At 38.7% G+C, this 20,094-nt stretch overlaps 4 protein-coding genes across 6 annotated transcripts; 1 reads left to right on the forward strand and 3 right to left on the reverse strand.

Moving 5' to 3' along the window:
- Nucleotides 1–9: 9 nt before the first annotated feature.
- Nucleotides 10–5,590, reverse strand: ppig (peptidylprolyl isomerase G (cyclophilin G)). 2 transcript variants are annotated; one of them, XM_067516971.1, is made up of 13 exons: nt 5,435–5,590; nt 4,688–4,777; nt 4,486–4,560; nt 4,290–4,397; nt 3,980–4,024; nt 3,809–3,896; nt 3,664–3,693; nt 3,438–3,577; nt 3,137–3,314; nt 2,866–3,051; nt 2,699–2,789; nt 2,440–2,579; nt 10–1,980 (listed from the first exon to the last, which is right to left on the reverse strand). In XM_067516971.1, exons 2-13 carry the CDS (start codon nt 4,746–4,748, stop codon nt 990–992), a joined length of 2,133 nt encoding a protein of 710 aa, XP_067373072.1. In that variant the 5' UTR covers nt 4,749–4,777; nt 5,435–5,590; the 3' UTR covers nt 10–989. The 2 variants fall into 2 exon arrangements, with proteins under 2 accessions (XP_067373072.1, XP_067373071.1); XM_067516970.1 differs by having other exon boundaries at nt 10–1,995.
- Nucleotides 5,591–6,412: 822 nt separating this feature from the next.
- fastkd1 (FAST kinase domains 1) lies at nt 6,413–11,382 on the forward strand. 2 transcript variants are annotated; one of them, XM_067516667.1, is made up of 15 exons: nt 6,414–6,756; nt 6,873–7,341; nt 7,426–7,494; nt 7,865–7,990; nt 8,089–8,487; nt 8,597–8,707; nt 8,856–8,987; nt 9,085–9,571; nt 9,839–9,953; nt 10,038–10,166; nt 10,276–10,407; nt 10,511–10,624; nt 10,738–10,885; nt 10,982–11,096; nt 11,172–11,382. In XM_067516667.1, exons 2-15 carry the CDS (start codon nt 7,007–7,009, stop codon nt 11,265–11,267), a joined length of 2,508 nt encoding a protein of 835 aa, XP_067372768.1. In that variant the 5' UTR covers nt 6,414–6,756; nt 6,873–7,006; the 3' UTR covers nt 11,268–11,382. The 2 variants fall into 2 exon arrangements, with proteins under 2 accessions (XP_067372769.1, XP_067372768.1); XM_067516668.1 differs by lacking the exon at nt 11,172–11,382 and having other exon boundaries at nt 6,413–6,756; nt 10,511–10,620.
- A 170-nt stretch (nt 11,383–11,552) lies between these two features.
- On the reverse strand, nt 11,553–14,486 carry klhl41a (kelch-like family member 41a). The gene is made up of 6 exons (XM_067516669.1): nt 13,318–14,486; nt 13,081–13,238; nt 12,884–12,991; nt 12,597–12,782; nt 11,926–12,072; nt 11,553–11,841 (listed from the first exon to the last, which is right to left on the reverse strand). Exons 1-6 carry the CDS (start codon nt 14,401–14,403, stop codon nt 11,730–11,732), a joined length of 1,797 nt encoding a protein of 598 aa, XP_067372770.1. The 5' UTR covers nt 14,404–14,486; the 3' UTR covers nt 11,553–11,729.
- Nucleotides 14,487–14,672: 186 nt separating this feature from the next.
- Nucleotides 14,673–19,670, reverse strand: bbs5 (Bardet-Biedl syndrome 5). Its single transcript, XM_067516670.1, has 12 exons — nt 19,498–19,670; nt 19,082–19,164; nt 18,920–18,985; nt 18,467–18,516; nt 18,025–18,152; nt 17,794–17,929; nt 17,095–17,190; nt 16,675–16,737; nt 16,433–16,567; nt 16,187–16,270; nt 15,916–15,939; nt 14,673–15,825 (listed from the first exon to the last, which is right to left on the reverse strand). Exons 1-12 carry the CDS (start codon nt 19,557–19,559, stop codon nt 15,724–15,726), a joined length of 1,029 nt encoding a protein of 342 aa, XP_067372771.1. The 5' UTR covers nt 19,560–19,670; the 3' UTR covers nt 14,673–15,723.
- Between the last annotated feature and the right edge of the window lie 424 nt (nt 19,671–20,094).

Raw genomic sequence — 20,094 nt, forward strand, 5'->3', positions numbered from 1 at the left:
AAAGCACAATTCATATAAAATTGGTTTTATGTTGGACTTTCTGCATAACAATGAGAGTGATTTCTTCTTTCAACAGAAACAGACCAGAGGTATGTCAAAACTAGTTAACAAGTAGGATTACAGTAAAAGTTGTGGATGTACAAAATAAATTCACATGTACATATTTCATTTACCAATGACAGGGATAAGCATGCAAAAAAAATATGAATACTCTTCCAGACTCATTACCGTTGTAAAAATAATTGACAATTAAACATCACAGTTTTGCCAAACTTTAAAGCAGTCCTTTCCCACTCCAAAACAACTGCATTAAATAACTTTAAAAGAATTTTAAGTAGAAAATATCTTTAAGGGGAAATGACGTTTAAAATGATCATTTTTGCAGTAAAATGTTTTTACAGTCTGAAATGTGAGCTATTGTTAAACCAAAATACAATTACAAAAAGCCTTCAAACTGCCTTTCAGGGATTATGTACTAATCCAAAAAAAACAAAAAAAAAACAACAAAAAACACCAGATATTTTAATACTCACTGCTAATGCAGCACACAGTGTAGGTAACTCCTTTCCAGTCACAAGTTATTCCCTGAAAATGGACTATGCAGTTGGAGCAGCCCAGGAACAAGGTTAAGCACAGTCATCATGCAGTGGCAAAATGCAGTCCAGCTCAGCCAAAACTCACCTTACTACAAAGACTGTAACTGAAGGTTGGAACAATTTTTCTAATTTCAAGTACGAATTCCAGCTGTTGTTATTTCTTATCGATGTATCGTAGTCTTCAATGGTTTTTGAAATGACTTGCGTGAAACTGTGTTAGCTCTGGCCGACCTGTGAAATGGCTCTTGCACTGAATAAGGAATGACCAATCCAGATGACAAGCTTTGCTGTGTACTATTGTTGCTGTAGTGAGTTTTGGGGACAGGAACAAACTTAAAAAAAAAAAAATAAAAAAAAAATCCTACTCTATTCCATTAGGATGTCATCACAGGCTCAGTCACTGTCAGAGCTGGAATTTGAGCTTGATTTCTCTCTCTTGCTGTCACTCCTGTCTTTGCCTTTCGTACTATCTGGTCTCGCTCTGGCTGGGCTTCTGAGTTTGGATTTGGAGGTACTCTTTGCTCTTCTTTTGGAATCTGGGCTCTTCTGGCTCTTCCTTTTCTTTTCTCTGTCACTTTCAGAACTGTTGCTACGTCTTCTTTGGTTGGCAGCTGCTCGATCTTTGTCTCTTCTTTGAGATGATCGATCCTTGCTGTGGTCTCTCCTGTTACTCCTACTTCTGGAACGCCTGTTTCTGTGAGAGTCTCTAGTCTTATTTCTGTCTGGACTTTTTGTTCGACGTTCCTTATCCCGGGATGTTCCTCGTCTCTTATTATCCCTTTCACTGTTGCGGCGTCTCTCCTGACTCCTGCTACGTTCCCTGCTCCTTTGTCTGTCTTTTCCTCGTTTTTCTTCTTTGTCTTTCGATGCTTCAGCTTCCCCTCTATCCCTGTGTCTGCTACTTGATCTGTGCCCGTCTTTTGTAGTTGTTCTCTCCTTGCTTTTTGACGTTGTCCTTGTTCTCTCACCATTTCTTCCTTTTGTGTCCTCTTTATGCTTTTTGTCAGGTTCATGGCCTTTATTTCTATCTTTGCTGTGATCAGATTCGGACTCTCTCTCTTTCTTGTTAATGTTTTGGTCTCTGCTCTTTGAGCGACCTCTCCTGTCATCACTTTTGCGCTTTTGGCGCCTCTCTCTGCTTTTTGACCTTCTACTCTTCTCTCTGCTTTTACTGCGGCTATGAGATTTATCTCTTTTCTTTGTCTTGTGTTTGCTATACTTCTCATCCTTCTCTACGGTGTCATCTTCTTTGCTCTTAGATCTATGAGACCGAGTTTTATTGTCTTTTTTAGCCTCAGCTGTGCTTTCATGCTTCATGTTGGAGGTCTGTCTCTCTCTTCTTGGAGCTTTAGCAGCCTCATCCTTGGCATCATTTATTTCACCTCTGTAAAAAACAGCGCTAAATAAATGTTACTAACAGAACATGACAAGTTACACCAGGCAACATTGTGTTCAATAGTTTTTTTTTTCAATTTAACTCTTCTTATTTAGAATGACTTGTGTGTTTAGGGTTGTTGTCATGCTGCTAAGCTTCAGTTTATAGATGGATACCACCACAATTTACTTGTACAATTCAGAAATGAATAGCAGCTAGACAGTCAGCTTCCATATTCTGTTTTGTACATTTTTTACTTCTTTATACAATACAGCCAAGTGCTGTAAATGACTAGTAAAGATCATGTTTCTCTATTTTGAAAATTTAGTACTGCATATGTACTTTTGTAGAACTGTCAAATTATTTTCCTCCACTCGTTTCTTTCTACATCTGTTCAAACTAGGCCGACTAAAAACACTGTGCTAACATCCTGTACATTCTCAAAGAATCAAAGTGACGGCATCTTACCTGTCACCCTTAATCCAGCGCTCTCCAGTGACTGCCCTCATCCTTTGACGCTGCATCTCCTGACGCCAATGTGGAGGAGTTTCACTGCGCCGAAAACGATCTCTAGACCTTGATCGAGAACGTGAAGGAGTCCGGTATCTCTAGATGAGAAAAATGATAAACCACCCACTTCTGTTAGATAGAAATTAACACTCAGTCACAAGATAAATTGTGACAAAGTGGACAAACATTCAGCTTCTCTTTGTTTCAGTGCACCTACCCTCGGTCCTCTGCCTTTTATCTTCCTCCCAGATCGTGTCATCACCAGTCTTCTGTGATATGCTGACTGGGAATTATATGTTATGCCAGTGCTAGAGAAAAAGAGAAACACTGATTAGCAATGGAATGCAACAAGTTAGATAATTAATGTGTGAAAAACAGACTAACGTCTCTCTCTTCCTTTCTTCTTTATTTTTTGGATCCTTTTCAGTCTCCTCTTTTGACTTCTGTACTGCCTGGGGACTTCTTCTCATGAGGAATCGATTCTCTGGAATGGGTGGTATTTCTTCAGGGCGTACAGTAGATGTAACCACCTCTTCTTGTTCCTTCTCTTCAGCACTTTCAGCCTCTGACCTGTGAAAGTACTAAGGTTTAGAATAAAAATAGTGGATACAGTTTAAACTAAAGAAGGTGAAAAATGTATAAAGTAACTGGGTGCCTTTTCTTGTCCTTCTTCCTCTGTTTCTTTTTTAACTTTTTTTCCTTCTTTTTACGCTTCTTGGATTCTTTCTCTGGCTCTTCAGAATCAGAAGAAGAATCTGATGAGCTTTCACTGTTGCTTGAGCTACCACTAGAACTAGAGGAGGCTCTTGCTCTCTTTTTTTCATCTTTCTTTGCTGCAAAAATGTAGAGAGGTGTTAAAGGACTGTTTTATAAAAACGTGAAAAATTGTCTTCTCAAAATAGCAGGACAAAAGCAGAAACTTAAAATAATACTGAAAATGTTTAGCGCAAACAAACCTTTAGATTTTGGGACTAGCTCTCCACAGTTCAAAATTTTCACCTCATCATATGGTTTGCTATTATGATCGGTTTTCTGGCTCTCCATAGTTTGAACAACCTCTTGGCCAGAGATCACATGGCCAAAAACCACATGGACACTGAGGAAAATAAAGTTATTTAGTCTTTAGTTATGTGAGATACAGTGTTCTGTACTTTACAAAACATGCAATCACACATTACTTACCCATCCAGATGTGGTGATGGTTTTGTTGTTCTAAAGTGTCACAGTGGACATGCCATGCAAGACAAAAACAATACTAAGTATTTATAAGGCTCATGATTAATAATTTATCAAATCAATAATCCAGAGTATTGGATATAGTGCTTACATAAAAAACTGTGATCCATTAGTATCTTTGCCTCTGTTTGCCATTGACAGTAGGTACTCCTTGTTGTGCTTAACAGCAAAGCTTTCATCTGGGGGAAGAGGATAAGATTGTACTGCCAACTTGAAACCTATTTTGAAAAACAAATGACAGCTCTGATAGTGACTTCCTTACCTTCAAAAAATCCTCCATAGATAGATTCACCTCCTCTTCCATTACCTATGATGTTACAGAACAAATAAAACATAAGGGAAAAGAGCTGGCACAGTAGAAAGACGTTGGCATAATAAAACTTGTGCTGCTTGACATACAGATCTTTTTAATATTAAATGCTGACACAATCTGCATATGTAACAGATAAAAACTGAAAACCTTATGATAATACAAACACAGAGAAATGCAACTGTGTATATTGATTTGCTGTATTTTTTGAATAAGTCACATGTGTACTAAAATTCACAACTTCCAACCTTTTTTAACTCACCTTCACTGAAGTCTCCCCCTTGAATCATAAAATCTTTAACAATTCGATGGAATTGACATCCTTTGTAGTGCAGGGGTTTCTGTGTTCCTTTACCAATGCCCCTCTCACCTAAACAAAACAAGAGAAGACAACATTGCAGAATTAAGCTGTGCCGCCCCAGAAAAAAACTCTTTTGAAGAGGAAATGCATTATCCACCTGTACAAAGGCATCTGAAGTTCTCACAGGTCTTGGGACAGATGTCTGAAAACAGTTCCACCACAACTCTGCCGACTGTGAGGAGACACCAGTGTCAAAAATATTTACTTTTGTTTACTGTGACACATCAAGATCACTAGGAATAGCAAGATACTACTAAACTATTGCTATCTAAAAAACAAACTGTTGAGTTATATCTTACCGAGTACATTATTAATTCCAATGTCAAGAAAGCACCGGGGTCGATGAACCTTGATTCCCATGATCACCTCCACCGATTACCCGAAAATACCTGAAGGCGATACACACGAGACAAAATTCAGTGACATCCAAGCTGTTTTAACGTGGAAGTGGAAATTGAACAAATTTTCGAAACAAACTATCGCTCTTGCACGCCTACGGAATCTGACCAGCTGGGCCACTTGAGCAAATGTTAACGTGGTTCTAAATACGTTACGTTAAGTAAAAAATAAATAATAAGGTTGGTTGGAAATCACTGTTCAACATTTGCGAGCTATCAAACAAATAACACAACATCATAAAAAATAACATATGGGTTAGTGACAGTGAACGCTGCGGCGACAGCTACAATATGCAAATGTATCTATTAGCCAGGCTAGCTAATGTTTTCACTCGCAGGCTAACCTTAGCTAGCTTTAACTAGAGATACATTTTAAGTTTTTGTTAATTTATCGTTAATGTGAGGAGCTAGGTTTAATTGTTTATAAGCAACAAGCAATGCTTATATTGGGTTAATGTTATATCGTTATGCTTTTGCTTCACACGATCCCCCCCATCGTATCAGGCCTTGGTGTTAGCATTAGCATGTTCACGTAGCCACAGACATGTAGGTTAAAGTGATCCTACGGTATAACAAGAACCATTCAATTCTGATATATTCACTACATAGATATGTTCCTAACACAAATATCATGATAAATCATATGACCTGGACAGACAAAGATATCACTCCATGCAACGATCACTCCTACTAAGCGATGAAAATTAAGTTTCATTCAGTGTTGAGCTCCCTGTTTTCTAAAGATGGCGCGGCAAGGACGTCAATGTATTTCGAGACTAGTTCGCCAGTCAACGTCGCAGGGCACTCAGCAAGGAGCGGGAGGTATTTCTATTCCCCGAGTTTGACCTGTCAGGTACAACTCTCTGTTAATGTGCTAAGCCATTTACAGGATATATAACATCTAATATCTCTGGAATAGAAGCAAGTATTTACACAGGCCCACAAAAACAGACACACACATATATATGTGTGTGTCTGTTTTTCACAACTTTTAAAAGTATTTACACAGGCCCACAAAAACAGACACACACATATATAGGTGTGTTTTTGTGGGCCTGTGTAAATACTTGCTTCTATTCCACACACACACACGCGCGCGCGCGCGCGCGCGCGCGTATATGTGTGTGTGTGTGTGTGTGTGTGTGTGTGTGTTTGTACCCAAAGCTGGAACACCAACAGAGTAAAGTGTGCACCTAACTTACCGGGGAAGGTTATGATAACACTGATGAGCTAAAGGACAAGGTCCCTAGTTATTATGATGTGGCACAGATCCTGCAAAAGCCCATTAAATCACATACATTTTTTATTTTGTGTGACACATTACAGGTATTAATCTCCTTGTATGTAAATTGAAGATTACTACTTTGCATTTTTCCTTTGCCAAAAATAATGCATACTCACTTATGCAATTACCAATCACTTCAAGTTGTGTAATTGACTACTACCTACTGGTTGGCCTGCGGGGAAATAAGGACACAACCTTGTGTAGTGGAGGCCAAATAACGGAATCTTGGCCTGGACTGCTACCGAATGTCTAATCTGGCCCTAATATTAAACTATTCGTCTACTTGACGACCTCGCCAGAAGGCATGAGCTGCTGCCTGAAGAACAAACCCAGGGGTAAATTTTCACAATTTCAATATGTCACTGGCTACGGAAGTGAATTATTAGCACACATGCTTTGACTTTGACATGAATTGCCAATTTTTATAACCGCATTCTATTTATGGCACGTTTTTATTACATAGGTCTCTTCAATGTGCTGAAATCTAGCTCATGATTTAGCTAGCAGCGGTGGTCGGAGAGTGTCAATCTTTTTAGATGCTTTCTTTTATCCACCCACGTGAACACCGCGTTAGAAGATTAAACTTAGCCACTGGTAGCACACCTGATTTTAGTGAAACAGCACATGAACTATCAGAATGGTTTCCACGCATCTTTCTTGAGAGATGAGAATCTCTGAAACCGAGGTCAGTATATTACATTGAGTTAACGTGTTCACTGAAATGGCAGATGCTTTTTATTTACCACATAACTGGGAAATAGTAATGCAGTTTGTAATGTGTTTGTCTTTTTTGGTCGGCAGACGTCCCCCTCTCCAGACTATAATTCTGGGCACGTATCAGCTGGCTGAGCTTGATTGTTAGTTTGACTGTGGACTCTGTGATGCCACAATGAAGACCTCAGTGCATACTTAACCTGAGCCCAGGGTCTGCGATTATGTTACGGCTCAGGTGCGTGAATCCCTGCTTTCGCAGGCTCCTTCATAGAGGGGCAGTGCCCCGAGACCAGGTTCTGGAGCAGCTGGGAGTTTGCTCTGTTGAAGAGGAGGTGTTTGATTTTGTAGGCAAGAACAAGGCCAAGCTCACAGTGCACCATGTCAGCTGTGCTGTTGGGATGCTGTGGCAGTTCCAGAAAGAGAAACCACAACTGCTCAGGACCGTGGAGCTCATCAAGAGTCACCCACAGTTCTTGACTCTTCGGGTTTTGGCAGAAAACAAAATTACTCTTATGGATAATTTTATGCTGGTGGATATGCTTTACAGTTTTCTCAGGTAGGGAGATATAGTCACATTTATCTTAAATTATAATGTATCTGAAATTAAAGTTGTAGTGACAATTTATTGTCACTTTTGTAGGCTAAATGTGGATCCTCACGACTCACTCGTTCAGCAGTTGGTAGCAGAAGCGTGGCAAAGAGTGGACAGGTATGATTGCATACTTTTATTAAATCAATTTACTTTGGTAATTGAATGTAGGGAGTACATGTAATTTAAAATTTTAAATATTATTTATTAAAGGTAAAATATTTTAATCAAGTAATAATGAAGTTATTAAAATACTAGGAAATAGTCTTTTCCACCTTAAACACTTAAGCTACATTTTTGGATACTCAGTGATATAAAGCAGATAGAGTTTCACATTACAAAGGCTGGAACAAGCAAGTGTTTGGCACTTTTGAAAAGCGTAAATCAGCATCAAAATTTTTGCCAGGTGACTTATTGATATTGTTTTTGTTTTATTTTTTTTGATTTCTTCAACACAAATGAAATGTTAACACAAATGTGAAATTTGCAGATTTAAAATGGCATCCCTGTCCAAGTTTGCCATCTGTCTAAACGATCAGCACCTACAACACAGTCCTCTGATGGGTCACATCACCAGTATAGTGGATCAGAGGTTGTCTTCTGTTAATGATGCCAGGTTTGTTAAGAGGCAGATCAGATCAAATACCTTTTAAACAGAGGTACCTCACATTGTACACCTCACAGTGTATTTACACTCTGGTATTTTTTTTACAGGATCCTATCTACACTGATGATAAGCATATCCTCTTTGGTGTCTCCCCGGCTGCGTGACGCCCTCATTTGCAGGGCAGAACATCTCCTGGACAACATGGACCCTTCACATTACAACAACCCTCGGAGAGTGGTGCAATTCCTGCGCAACATTAAGTACAGCCACCGGCCTCTGCTGGAGAAGTGCAACCAGATTCTCTTGCACAACATTCCCAGGATGGATGCAGAAAATATTGGCATAATCATGGGACTGTATCAGTCCCTGCAGTTCAACAACAGTGACTTCAGGGTGGCTGCTAAACAAAGACTGACAGAACTGATCGATACAAGCACTGATCCTTTCTCTTTCACTAAACTGTTTGTGGCTCTTGCTCCCATGGTCAGTCCGGAGATCAGAGAAAGGTATTTATCTTTACGAATGAGCACATTAAGTGGAGAAAATTAAATTAGCTAAAACGTAACCTTTTACTTTGAGTCTCACTGGTCTGCTTTGTGGTTTTCTGCCTTTTAGGTTGGAGAACACTGCCCTCCTGTTGGCAGATGAGCTCAGTGCGCAGCAGGCTCTGGCTGTAGCTGAAGCATTAGAAGAGATTCAGAGCAGGAACCTTAGCTTACTGAACAAGTAAGTTCATGTCTTTGCAAACACCTGCATAGATTAAGTAGAGTGTACATGTAAGCCAGTATCAGGTTATTGCAGACCTATTAATTTTGTATATCTGTAAATATATTAAATGTTATGTAGATTGTAATTGTTTCAAATTATTTTCAAGAATCGGAACAGTAATCCAAAGGAATGTTCATGTCTACAAACCTGTGGAAGTAGCCAGAATCACCCAAGCCCTTTATTTGACACAGTATCAGAACCCTGAACTCTTCACTAAACTGAGAAGCGTTTTGGTCAAGTAAGTCCTTTTTTTTTTTTTTTTTTTTTTTAGCTAACTAGACCTTTTCGCTTCTCACAGTTATTAACATGGAAACTGTTTACCCTTGATCTTGCAGCTTTTTGCAGCGCAGCATCTTCCCCTATGAGGTGACCATGCTTACTCGTGTTCTGTCCATGCTGCCCTGTCCACGACTTGACGAGGCTGTTTTATCACGGGTAGAAGCAGTGGTGACACAGTGCAATCTCGGTGACCTCAACACCATTTCTTGTGCCATTGCCAAGTGGGTACGGAATGATCCGTCCCACCACCACAGCACTCTTAGTAAGTACGTTCGCCTGCTGCAAACTCTGAACCGCTGCGGGCACGAGAGGCTGCAAACAGCTGATCGGCTGGACTTGCTGCTCGAGGAGATGAAGTACATTTCAGGGGAGTGGTTTGAGGAAATGCTTCTTCAAGAGACGATGGTCACATTGCAGAGGATGATGAAGCAAATAAACTGGAACAATGTGCCGGAGGTGGCTTTCTTCTTAACCAGGATAAATTGCCTTTGCCCTCCTCTGATGGACCGAATTGCCACCATAGCCATAAAAGACATTGACAAGGTGATTTAATAGACATTGCAACATGTTCAATCTTGAACAGTTGTTCACCAATCAGCCACATTACCACTACCTCTGGGTTTTAATGTTGTGGTGGACATGGTCAGGAAGCTCCGATACACTGTGTGTTCTGAGCCCCATTAATCATAGCCACTGTTAACTTATTCCCATGCTGACCTTCGTCCACGACAACAATAAAAACACCAGGTGGTATTAATGCTGTGGCTGATCGGTCTATATTAACTGTACTTTTCCGGTTTCATTTTTAAGATTCACTACTCTGCAACTTATGCCACCCTGCTACCATTTTCTGTCCTGAATTATGATCCTCCACAAGCAGACGAGATGTATGATGCTTGTATCCAGCACTTGACTCCTCATATCAGTAAGTGAACAGTCAGTTCAAAGACTCTTTTTTTCCTCCAACTTATTTTAGGGTTAGGCTAAAACAATTTCCATATATTTTTAGGGTCCTTTGACCCACATCTGCTAGTTTTCCTGGCTTACACCTTAGCTGTGGCTGACTGTTTTCCCGAAGTACTGGTCAAAGAGATCTTCAGTATCGACTTCCTGGGAAAGCTGGATTCCCAACTAGAAAGTATGTGCCCAGTCTTTTTGAAATTCCATTAATGGCAAAATGGTAGTTTTGTGAAGTAAGCACTTCAGCACATTATTACTAATATTTCTGTCAACATTACATCTTACAGCCCTACCCGATGCACTCAATATGCGGACCAGACTGCGCCTCATGGAGTTCAATCGTGCCGTGTCTCTCGAGTGTCCTGAGTTCCAGGTGCCGTGGTTTCATGAGCGCTACTGCCAGCAGTTGCAAAAAAAAGGTAAAGAGGTGCACCATGATTTTCTGGTATTGGTGGGTTAGAACATGAAGTTCAAATCAATTTGGCTCATAAATTTTTACTCTACTGTGAAAATATTTTTCAGGCAGTAGCACAGTCAGTCCTGTGCAACAGCAGATACACAAAATGCTGGTTGAAGTTCTAGGTGCCAACAACTGTATCCGAGTAGCAGTTGTCACTCCATACTTTTACACTGTAGGTGAGTAATTCCCATCTTAGCGTTCTTATCTGAAAAGTCTAAAACACAGGAGGCCAGAAAATGGTATGATTTACTCATTTATTTCAGTGAGCAGTTCTGTTTTGTTTTTCTAGACTTTGAATGCAAATTGGACAAACACCTACAGCCCCTGCCTTACAGTGAGCCGAGCACACTGCAGATTTCTGAAAGAGGAAAGGTTCACTGGGAGGTGGTGAGCTCGCTGGAAAACATAAAGGATGAACTGCCCCCTGGAGCTCAGAGGTAGTGTGTGTGTGTGTGTGTGTGTGTGTGTGTGTGTGTGTGTGTGTGTGTAAAAATGATTAGTAAGACCAAGATATTTTTTTTTTTACTACTCAGAGTGGCAGTGGACTTTCTTGATTCAAAGTGCTTCTGCAAAAATTCTCATCATATAAAGGGTGAATCTCTGATAAGAAAAAGACACCTGGAAATTCTGGGCTATCGTGTTGTTCAGGTGAGAAAACATCATTGGAGCTGACATGTAATATAAATGTCACAAAAAAATAATTAGTGTGTTTTTAAATTACAGATCCCTCATTTTGAATGGAACTCTATGGAGCTTTCAACACAGGATGCTTGGAAGGAATATCTGAAGAAGAAAATATTTAGAGAGATTTTATCTTGAATTATTATTTACAGTACATCAAGTGTTCTTTATTCTTAGACAGTCCTTATAACGAATGTAAACCTACCTCATGATAAATAAGATTGTCTTTTGTATTAAACTTTTTCAAAAACAACATTTAGGCTTTATTTTGTTTTGTACATATACAGATGTTCAATTTGCATTTGCAAAACATCTGTTTGCAGATGTTCAACTGTAAACACACTGTAAAACAACTATATTAACAGCATTTTAGGAGCTGTGGACATTGTTTCAAAAACAAAATAAAAAAATACACACAGCAAGTCTGTATGAGAGGAATTTAATATTGAAGCGTTACAAAATACACATTGTAGCCAGGTGAAAGAAACATTTCGAAAGTGAGGGATGACAACACATATAACGCACTATGTATGAGCATGTACATAGTAATCTTGCCTACAGCAGTAAAGTGAATGTTCCTAGTACGTCAGTGAGCTGTTATTACAGTTTGGGCATCCTGACAGCATTCAGGCGCATTGACACACAGGAAGCTCCAGCTGCATAACGCATCTCTCTGATCATTCCAGCCCACTGTTTCTTGTCATCTTCATACCTTTAAAGGAAAGTATGTCACTTTTATTATTCAGCTAAGTAAGTGATCACTATGATATTTAAAATATAAGAAATCAACACGTACTGCCAGATGTCAGTGATTTCACCAGGTGCACACTCTTTGTTTTCATTCTCCAAGAGGGCGAAACCACCTACAGCGTACAGGAGCCCTCCACAGCTGACCAGGTTGACTGAACTTCTCTCCTGGGGAAACTCTGTGAAGGGTGACCACCTGTGACAAGATACTCAGCTGTATTACTGGTTTTCTTATTCTTTAAGTCTTGTTAAAAAATTAGATGTGGATTTAAGTCTATGGTTTTCAGAGATGGATCTGTTAAAGTTTTATTTACAATACTCTGTATTTGCACAAATTATGCTTATTTTCTTGAAATTGTTATTTTGGGATGGCTGTGGCTGAGGAGATTGAACATGGATTGTATGGTAATCATGGTGTTGATAATTTGATCCCCAACTCCTTACATCACGTATGTTGATGAGCCCCATAGGGCAACTCCAAGGCGAAAATTGCACATGATTATCAGGTTGTCTTGCGTACATGGGTGGATGACAGTGAAAATGTTTTTGACAAAAGCACAATTTAAGTTATGACTACTTGTGGAAAAAAATGACTAAATGGATTAGAAAGAAACTGCTCACAATTCACCCCATATCAAAACCTGTAATGAGGGGTTAAAATTTAAAATGCATTTGACAATATCAGTAAAAAGTGCACACAATAACAATATATGCACATACATGTTGGTTCCAAAGTCATATGCTTCACATGTAGCTGTCAGGCCTTCTTCATTGATTCCTCCAGCCACAACAATCTTTCCATTATGAATAACCGCTCCAAACATACACCGGGGTATCTTCATTGAAGCCAGCTCCTTCCACTCTGACCTCTTGTGGTTGTATGCAAACATCTTGTTGGTTGTTTTGCTTCAGCAGCGAGACAAAAATGTTTCGCAAGATGGGTTAATGCAATGTGACAAATAATATTTTACCTTTTATATCAAATGTTCAGACTTTGCCATCATTACTTATCATCCGTTTTGCCTCCAATGCAGTACACCAGCCCATTTGCATTCACCACACAGTGACCATGGATTTTCAAGGGCAACTTTTTTGTTTCACTCCATTTCATTTTTCTAAAAAGGCAGACGCAGTAAGGGATAATATGTTCATTCATAAAATTAAAATTAAAATTGTTGTGAAATAATAGATATCCTGAACTTACTCTGTGTCATAGCACAAAACAGTGTCATGAGACTCATTGGACTGTAAATCTTTTCCTGCTACAGCAAAGATGAGGTTTTCAAACTCCCCTAAAGCAAAGAGACACCTGGGAGATGGCATTGGGGGAAGAGCAATCCAATCGGAGGCGAGACTGTCCAACTGAAAGACATTTGATACTTTTAACACAGTCAGGGAGTTTTTCTTTGTAAAAGTTATGTAAATTAAACAAAAAATCTACCTGGTAGAAGTAACATTGTAATGGGTTTTCTTTGTCCTCTTCATCAGCAAAGAGTCCTCCCAACACATACAGACTGTTGTTCTTTGATATCAGACTGACATGGTTTCGGGGGATTTGCTCAGTCATTGCAGCAAGAAAACATTCATTCTCCTGGGTGTCGTAGGCCACAGCAGCAGTGTCATTAATCATTAACAACATGTCTTTGGTATACATGCCCTGTCTGCGGTTATCGTTCAGGTAACCTGGCAGCTTGTCGTCCTCTCCTTCTTCATCACCTTTTTCCTTTTTCCTTTCAGGCAGCTTTCCCGCAAAAGCTTCCCTTATAACTTTAAGTTTTTTGAGAAGCTCAGGATCAGCCTTGATAAGGTCATCTTTCTCCACCTTTTCCTTCAAGTATTTCTCAGGGAGCAAGCGAAAACGAATGCAGTCAAAGCCCTCTTCTAAGAATTTCACTCGCTTCTCTTTGTCTTTGCTGATCCACCTCATGAGAGACTCAAACACAACCTCCTCTTTTTCTACATTTAGTACATCTGTGCCAATAATGGCAAATAGTTCAGGTGGAGCAAGCTCTAAGAAATCCTCATCCTTGGCTATGGTCTCAAACCGATCTGCGATGTAATCTCGAGCTGACATTGCAAGTCTGACACAGTTCAGCATCAGTGCCAGTCGGTAGATGGCAAGGCAGTTGCTCTTTGACAGCTTCTTCTGCAGATAATTCACACAAACTGTAAACACTGAGGGGATCTGGAAGCGATTGGCCACAATCAAAATATCCTGTACATTGTTATCGTTGATGTCAATCTCAGCTGAGTACACGTAATTCACAATCATGTCCATGATATTAGGGTCCAGGTTCTCCAGAACAACTTCCTTGTTGTCCAACTCCTTGCCATCCTCGGAGAAGTAAAGCTCCCGGAAATAAGGACTACATGCTGCCATAATAAGTCGGTGGCAGGGGATGCTTCTTTCTCCGACCTTTAAGATACAGTCAATTAACTTGTTCTCATTCAGAAGGTCTTTGAGGCCATCCTGCAGCAACGTGCTTTGAAACAGACGGAGATCTTCTCTCAGGCCTTGAGGATCCATTCTTTCAGGACAGGAAGTGAATGGATAGACGGCAATTTACAATGGACTGTCCCAGCTGGTGAAGACACAGGACTATAGTCAGCCAGGGCTGAAGCCACTTCAATATAAATGGGACCCTCTAAATATAGCCATCTACCACATCCATGAAGAATTCAGGATGGCCTAACCAGAGAGCTCACACAGCTGTCATAGAGTCAAAACAACTGTGGAGCCTTGTCACCCTGGTGAGTAGTAACATATTTGCATGGCCAAACAGAAATAACCTGTGATCTGTGTATTTTATTTATTCCTGTCTCTCTAACAAAGAAGAACTACACTTAATGGCCACTTTATTAGGTACACCTGTACAATCTAATGCAATTCAGTACAGAAGCTCTGCCATGAATTCTACTTTTAGAAGTCAAATTTCTCAGTTTTGAAGTTGAAACAGGAGTGCATTACAAGATGAGGTGCTTCTACAGTTTTGGCCAATCTGTTTGAAATGAACGTTAGAACCACCTCTTCTTATAATGCACTCCACTGTGACTACACTAACTGATTCAACCTCAATATTAAACAGAGAGTGGAATTATCAACTTTTTGAGTGTTTCAACTTAAAACCTGAGATATTAAAACATTGTAAAAGTAGAATTCATGATGAGCTGCTGTATTGGATTGCATTAGATTAGCACAGTTCCTAATGAAGTGGTCAGTGAGTGTATATTATAACAAAATGCCGCAGAGTGCACATAAAAAACACAATCCATGTAACACAGCAGTGGGATCATTAGCTTCAGATATGGCTGGCATGTACTACAGTCTTGTGTATTCAAAGGACATCTACATGTGGACTGAGTCACAATTCACTCATAGCCTTTCACTACACTGTGTGATGCATTATTTGTGTGTGAGTACATCCACAAGTGAATTACCTAACAAGCAGACAGGGCCAGTGAACAGCTGCTGCCACGGGAGGTGACAGTTTGTTCTCTTTTATCATTTTTAAAATACCTCAGTGCTTTATGCAGCTTTGTATTTAGCCTGAGATCACAGTGTTCTTTCCACATACAAATGAAAAACAGCAAACACCTACACATTTTAAATATTATTAAAAAAAACAACAAAAGACTAAAGACATTTATTAAATTAAATCAACACAAAACTCATATTTCCTATTCTATCCACTGGAATACTAAATAAAAATCACTTTACAAATCTGTCATACATGTAATATAGTGTTCTCTTCTTATGAAAAGTATGGTTGCATAAGCTGCAAACCTTTTATTTCAAGCTATACATACATAAATACATAATTTCCTGCATAACTAAATGTGCATTCTTTCAGCTCATGACTTCCCACAGCCCCTGAAGTGTGAAGCCATCTTTCAGCTTTTCAATAGCGAGGCCAAGCTCTTCAGAGAAAACTGGCTCACGGTCTTGTTGCTGTGAAATAACAAGACACAGTTTACTTTTCCACCATACCACACAGCAAACTTTATTTACTAATTATAAATTTTAGGAGTCAGAATTTACCTTATTGCCATCAGCAAAGTAGGCCTGGGAGCAAGCAAAAAAACAAAACAAAAAAACAACAGGTAATTTCCACAATTAATTAAAAATAATTAACTGGAACATTCTAAATGTAATAATAGGTTATTATTGTCTAATGACTGCTATTGGGAACAAACATCAGCACTATAAAAAGATACATTCATGTTTGTTCTTTATGCATCAGAGTTATTCTGAGAGGCTGAAAGGGGAACCACTGACTCCCAGAGGAGGTATGACTAAAGGGTTCACTTACAGTAAAAGCATCAGTCTGCTCATCAGGCTCAATTTCCACATCATCAGGAGGCTGTTCCACGGTGAGTTCCTCCAATGGCTGAGGCTGTGATCAATGTTAGGAGAAACAGCTCTATAACAACTGAAAAGGTCTGCTACAATGGAGTATTTAAAAATATTTCATGTAACTGTACTTTTCAGTTGTGTATTTTAGGCTATATGTTACGTTGCAGTTTTAATGTTTACTTTTAATTTACGAAAATCCTACCTTTTCTTCCATTTCATAGTCCACTCCGAAGATAGGGTTGGCTGAATACACCTTATGCAATGAGTTGATTTCTTTAAGTGCATCTTGCAGTTTATCCACTGGGTCAATCTTGAATCCAAGTACATAGCCACCACTCTAAAAACAGAGTATATTTGTATTTTACCCAGCAAACAAGGCAGAAAACTCTGACTACTACATAATTTGAGGTGAATGAGACACAAACTACAGAGAAAACAGTTTACCTGGCGTGAACTCTCTATCACCAATGCCAAGCCAAACTTTGAGTCTCTTATTCTGATAGACCACTTTGAGGAGAAAATATAACACACATGATTTTACTACATTTAAAAAAATCATTAGTAGTGGTTAATGTGCAATGCTACAACAGTGTGTGGGACTAAAGCAAAACAAACTCAATATCTGAACTCGATGGCTGACTGAGGTAAACTGACAACAGATTTTGTGTATTTTTTTATACCTGTAGAAAGGGTCCAAATTATCTGCTATGTCCTTATAGATAAGCAGCAAAAAATACAATCTTGTGTACTACAACCAATCTAAGTGGTAGATATACATGCAACGCTTCAAGTTTAGCAGTTTGTGCTAATTAAGTTAAGTCAAACAGAAAGTCTGAAGATTGGTATTCAGAGTGTTATACTTACAATCTGGAGGTAAGGAATGCTGACATTGAAGCTTTCATTCATATTTGCATGCCACACAATTCGAACATTGGTGATAAAGAAAGTCCCAAGATTACCCTAAAACAACAACAAAAACAACAGCAAACAGTAAATACTGTATTTACATGTCATTAATCACTGCAGTGGACTCTTTCTAAATATTATATTCAAGTACTATGCATAATGCAAATGTTGATATACTTCAGCAAAAAATAAAATGGAATTAGTTGTTTTGACAGCTTGTTGACAATATTTGACTAACATTAACATTCCCCACTGTATGAGTGTGGTGTACAGTTACTGTACAATCTAAAACTACAAACAAAGTAATGCAGCTTGACACAACAGTTGTGAAAATATTGATCACGGTCAGTTTGTGCTGAAACTGTTTTGATGTAGTTTGTGGTCCGATTACATTTTATTGCATTAAACTGACCATTTCGTTTATCTTGCTCACCCCATGTACACTATATAACTGAGACTAGCATAAATTAACAGAAAGACTTCTCTTTTCATTTCAGCACATTTGAATTGCAGCTCAAACTAAACTAGATTTATAGCAGGACTGTTGTATTAGATTGTATTTTAGCTAAGTGTACTTCATATACTGCCAACTGAATGCATATATGTAGGTTATATCAAAATGCTTCAACAGACATGTTTTAGGAAGAACGGCTGTACCTGATCACTGGATAAATTCCAAACCCCATTAATTTTATCATACACTTGTTCTCGGGGCAAAAGTCTCAGCTGCTTATTTTGAATGAGAGCAGCTCGCAATTTCAGGTCCCTGTACATTTTAGAGGTCTCATAGGCCCTGCAACACAACAATACAAATGTTTTTATTATATAGTCGGACATTTTACATAAAATATAGTTGGAGAATCAAATATTCTCTCAGAATTCGTTTACCTGTGTACAGCAATGACAGACGTAAATAGGCGTGGACTTCCTGGAACCACATTTGTGAAAATGAACTCAAATCGTGTGTTGTTGGACTTTGTAAGGATGTAGAGTGCTTCAGTTTGGCCTCTTAATTTCTGTAAAGGGAATTGAATTCCTAAATTAGCATTTTACCTGTCTTTATCACATGTATATCATAAATCCCGTGCATTATATACTAATATGTAAAGCATAGCAAAATGTTGCCAATGTTGGCCTTTACTCTTAGTGAAACATTTTACATTAGGGAATGACAGTGAATACAAAACTTAGTATCAATAACACAAACTTTGGGGCAATTGAATATTTAGTATTGCATTTGTGTTGTGTATGAAGAAAGATAAAAATACATATTGTGGAACTGAAGTATTAAGATTATTATAAAAGGATTAATAGTTACAAAAAAACTTACTGAGTTTGCTGTCCTTGTTGTGATGTTAATGATTGAGTTATAACCCACAGCTAAAAAAGGAATATTATTGACATTTAGATTTATTGTATTTTCCATACAATTTCCCACTTGGCTTCATGCAGGAAACTTGATTCTGTACTTTGTTGGCATATACTTGAAGTTCAAAGTACTTTAAGTAAAATGACAGAAAAAAGCACATTTGAGTCTTTAAGCCTCTTTATTTTATGAAAATGATGAATTAATGACAATGGAAACTAGAAAAGCTATACATGTATAAGCTTAAACTTAACAAATAGTACAAGTCTTTATTTTATTGGCTAATAATATCTAATAGGAGTGGTTAGCATTGTTTATATATAAATACCATGCATTTCACGCTGAAGTGCTGCCGATGGAGAAAGAATCAAAACAAACTAAAATATATAAGGGAGTTTAACATGCAGGTGTACTCACACAAATTGACTCTTGGTAGGGCCAAAGAATGCCAAATGATTCTCAGGTTTGTTACCAACAGTCGTCCTGCAAAGAGTGGAGATTGTCAGTAGTGTAAGCAGCTGACCAGACACACGCTCTTTTTGTCCACAGAGGTGAACCTCCAAAAACAAACTAACTTACCTCGATCTCCGTTGTTTCCTTTAGTGTCTTCTATGGAGTCCAGACAGTCTATCAGTACCTCTCCTGGACGAGTTTTCATCTGCCTGTGTGCAGCGACATTTTGTTTGACTAATCGGTGTTAGCTGGAGCACTGAGGATTAAAGTTAACGCTAATGTTTGTTGAACGACGTTTTACTGTAGCTAGTTAGAGCAATGCCTGAATCCACGACACCTATCTACCCCTGTGCCAAGACAAATCTACCGTAGATAGCAGTAGCATAAAACTCAATTTTCTATATATACACTAAACATTACAGCCTAATACTTACAGCAGGCCAATTATTTTACCAGGCGTTAGTCACAATGTCACAGCTCAGCTAACTCAGGTGGCTTCTACGAAGATGCATTAATCGCAAATGATTTCAGCATTTACTTACTGTGCTGTTATGTCGAATCTCACGTCTCTGTCTTCCCAGAGCGCATCTAAAACAGATGCCATGGCCGCAGGTTATTCTCTTTTACAGAGTTCAATTGATAATGTTTTGAAATCTGCTAGCTTAGTATCTAATAGGCTAATCAGGAAGAGTGACTTCAGCGTCATAATCACTATGGTAACAGAAACAGACGGAAAGTAGCGGGGACCAAAAAAGTGTTTTGTTTTTCAATTTCTAGCTGTTTAATAGCTGTCTGCTAAAGTTATTACCCCAAATACTGAATGTGAAGTTTTGCTCTCTTATAGACATGTAGTTTTTGGTTAAAGTTACCATACTCATACTAGTCAGATGAAGTTAATCACATTAAGACTTCAAAGGGTATCCTTCTCTGTTTGAAACTCAAAAGACAGCAGGCTACATTAAATGTTTAGTACTCTGGAAAAAACCTCATAAACCCAAATTTACATTTATTTAATTAAAATAACATTTGTGCTATAACTGATGAGCATATTATTCCTGTTTCCTTACAAAGAAGCAGAGATGTGTAGCCTTCTTGTCAATGTCTTGTCTGTAACGTCTCTCTTGGGCTATTTATGTAAT

This window comes from Channa argus, chromosome 9 (assembly GCF_033026475.1).
Source record: "Channa argus isolate prfri chromosome 9, Channa argus male v1.0, whole genome shotgun sequence".
Taxonomy (NCBI): Eukaryota; Metazoa; Chordata; class Actinopteri; order Anabantiformes; family Channidae; genus Channa; species Channa argus.

What these genes read in the sequence shown, in the direction of transcription:
- ppig (XM_067516970.1), bottom strand. Translation starts at nt 4,748, where the DNA reads ATGGGAATCAAGGTTCATCGACCCCGGTGCTTTCTTGACATTGGAATT. An exon ending in CTATGGAGGATTTTTTGAAG is followed by an intron (nt 3,897 to 3,979) that starts GTAAGGAAGTCA and finishes CTCTTCCCCCAG; the next exon opens with ATGAAAGCTTTGCTGTTAAG. An exon ending in AATGGATCACAGTTTTTTAT is followed by an intron (nt 3,694 to 3,808) that starts GTAAGCACTATA and finishes GTGACACTTTAG; the next exon opens with AACAACAAAACCATCACCAC.
- fastkd1 (XM_067516667.1), top strand. Translation starts at nt 7,007, where the DNA reads ATGTTACGGCTCAGGTGCGTGAATCCCTGCTTTCGCAGGCTCCTTCAT. An exon ending in AACCTTAGCTTACTGAACAA is followed by an intron (nt 8,708 to 8,855) that starts GTAAGTTCATGT and finishes ATTATTTTCAAG; the next exon opens with AATCGGAACAGTAATCCAAA. An exon ending in GCACTTGACTCCTCATATCA is followed by an intron (nt 9,954 to 10,037) that starts GTAAGTGAACAG and finishes ATATATTTTTAG; the next exon opens with GGTCCTTTGACCCACATCTG.
- klhl41a (XM_067516669.1), bottom strand. Translation starts at nt 14,403, where the DNA reads ATGGATCCTCAAGGCCTGAGAGAAGATCTCCGTCTGTTTCAAAGCACG. An exon ending in GTTTTGTGCTATGACACAGA is followed by an intron (nt 12,992 to 13,080) that starts GTAAGTTCAGGA and finishes CTGCCTTTTTAG; the next exon opens with AAAAATGAAATGGAGTGAAA. An exon ending in GAAATCACTGACATCTGGCA is followed by an intron (nt 11,842 to 11,925) that starts GTACGTGTTGAT and finishes TTTCCTTTAAAG; the next exon opens with GTATGAAGATGACAAGAAAC.
- bbs5 (XM_067516670.1), bottom strand. Translation starts at nt 19,559, where the DNA reads ATGGCATCTGTTTTAGATGCGCTCTGGGAAGACAGAGACGTGAGATTC. An exon ending in AGGAAACAACGGAGATCGAG is followed by an intron (nt 18,986 to 19,081) that starts GTAAGTTAGTTT and finishes CACTCTTTGCAG; the next exon opens with GACGACTGTTGGTAACAAAC. An exon ending in AGCAGACTGATGCTTTTACT is followed by an intron (nt 15,940 to 16,186) that starts GTAAGTGAACCC and finishes GCTTGCTCCCAG; the next exon opens with GCCTACTTTGCTGATGGCAA.